General features: G+C 20.2%; 1 protein-coding gene across 1 annotated transcript; it reads right to left on the bottom strand.

Annotated features, from left to right (window-relative positions):
* Positions 1-1,311: 1,311 nt before the first annotated feature.
* On the bottom strand, positions 1,312-2,198 carry PRSY57_0026300 (rifin; the record flags this gene model as incomplete). The annotated part of the gene is made up of 1 exon (XM_020114320.1): positions 1,312-2,198. A coding segment is annotated over one exon (887 nt), but the record flags the coding sequence as incomplete, so codon positions are not given.

The raw sequence follows: 2,198 nt of genomic DNA, 5'->3' as shown, positions 1-2,198 counted from the left end.
TTTTGTACAAATTAGAAATATATTATTATTATTACAAGAATATAATTTAAAATGTTTTCCAAAGATACAACATATTTATGTACTGTATTTTATATTATTGTGTATAAATATGAATAATATAATTATAATATGTTTATAATTTTTTATGTTATAAAAGATTACATATATATATATTATATTTATATAATACAAAATATCATATATTATTTGTAGAATATATAAAAATCTAATGGTATGATTACATTGTAATAATAGTTTTCTTAAAGTTGTACTTTTTAAAAATAAAATTATAGTAAATATTACTACACTATAATATTAATAATAATAAATTCTTTATAATAATATATACATAAATAGAAAAAATAAATTATATATATATATTTATTTTGGATATTTTACAAGTTATTAATATTTATATATTTTGTTTTATATTTACTTTTATATTAATTATATGTACTAGTATGGTCAAAAAAAAGTGATATCCATAAATATAATTATTATTATTATATATAATATATGGTTACTATTTTATAATAATGCTTATTGTAAGATTAAGCTAATACATTATTCTTATATTATAATGTCTTGATATATACATATATATCGTGTTTAAAACATTTTTGTTGTTACTATATATATATACATATATTATATATTTTTTTTAATATGTGTCCTGTGATAATATAAAACACATATTATTTTATTGAAAGTGAAAACATATTAAAAATAAAATAAGATATAAAAATATTTAAAATAATATCTTATATTATACTTGACATTTTAATTTTAAATAATAGTAAATATCTATTATATATATATTATAAAAATAATATGGTACAAATGATAAAGATTAATGTTATTAATTAAAATTAGATTTATTTATATTAGTTTATATTATATTAATGTAATTAGATTAAAAATAATATAATATTAATTATATAATATATTCCATTATATATTATTTTATATGAGAAATTTAAAATATATATGTTTCAAGTTGTTTTTAATGAGTGTACAATAAATAAATATATATGTCTATATATATATATATATATATATATATATAAACAATATATATTTATATAAAATCTTTAGTAAACAAAAAAAAATATATAATATACACTCATTTCACTAAAGAAAAAATAAATAAGTGTAAATTAAATAATTTAATAACTACATAAGAATAAACAAAAAAAAATTATAGACAAAATATATAATGTTATAAAAATTCAATTATCATAATATCCATGTATTGAAAAATCTAAAGTTCACAAAACATTAAATTGAATTTAATATGATGAAACCATATATTTATTCATTTAATAATTTTGTGTATTCGGCTTTTTTCTTCATTTTCTTTTTCCTACGATAACGTAAAACTAAATAAATAATTATCATAACTAAAACTATTAGCAATATTGCAACAACGGAAACAATAATAGTATTACTTAATAAACTAGTATTTGCTGCAAATTCAGCAACTTTAAGTGCTTCACCTTCCTCAACAGCTTTTGCAACTGCTGCTATGTGTGTGCTATTATTTGTATTAAACATATCAATGGTTTCACAATTAACCATACCGTCTATTTGTATCCAAAATTGACTAAAGTTACCCTCCCCCAATTCATTGTACAAACTATTATTTATATGTTTAACCATATCATAAAGATTTACACCATTGGTAAATTTTCCTGAAGAAAGCATTTGGTCCACAGTAATTACAGGAATCTCATCTGTACCACGATATATTTTTGTAATTAACTTAATTTGTTTTAAACCCTCTTTTAAACCTGCTTTAATACCCGCTGGAAGGGCCTCTTCAGAAAGATATTGTAACCATGTCCCATACCATAAACCGCTGACCAGACCCCAAACAGGTAGAACACCACCTCCTAACGCACACCCACATTTAAGACAACCTTTTTCTATTTTTTCTGCTAAGTGTTTCTCCATTTTATCTTTTTTAACAATTTCTTGTATATTTTTGTCACGTTCTTCTTTACGTTTTTGTCGTTTTTCTTTCATACGTTCTTCGTATTTCTCAAAACGTTTTGATGATTGTCGATCGAAATTTTCCTTTACTGATTTCATCTCAACATCCTTATCATAACCTGACGATTGTATGTCCTTTTCGCTTAACACTCGTGATTTAGTAGTTGATGTATGATGTGGTCCGATGTATAGTTTATTATTATATA

This window comes from Plasmodium reichenowi, assembly GCF_001601855.1.
Source record: "Plasmodium reichenowi strain SY57 chromosome Unknown, whole genome shotgun sequence".
In the NCBI taxonomy this organism is placed as follows: Eukaryota; Apicomplexa; class Aconoidasida; order Haemosporida; family Plasmodiidae; genus Plasmodium; species Plasmodium reichenowi.
This window is presented reverse-complemented; position numbering and strand designations above follow the sequence as displayed.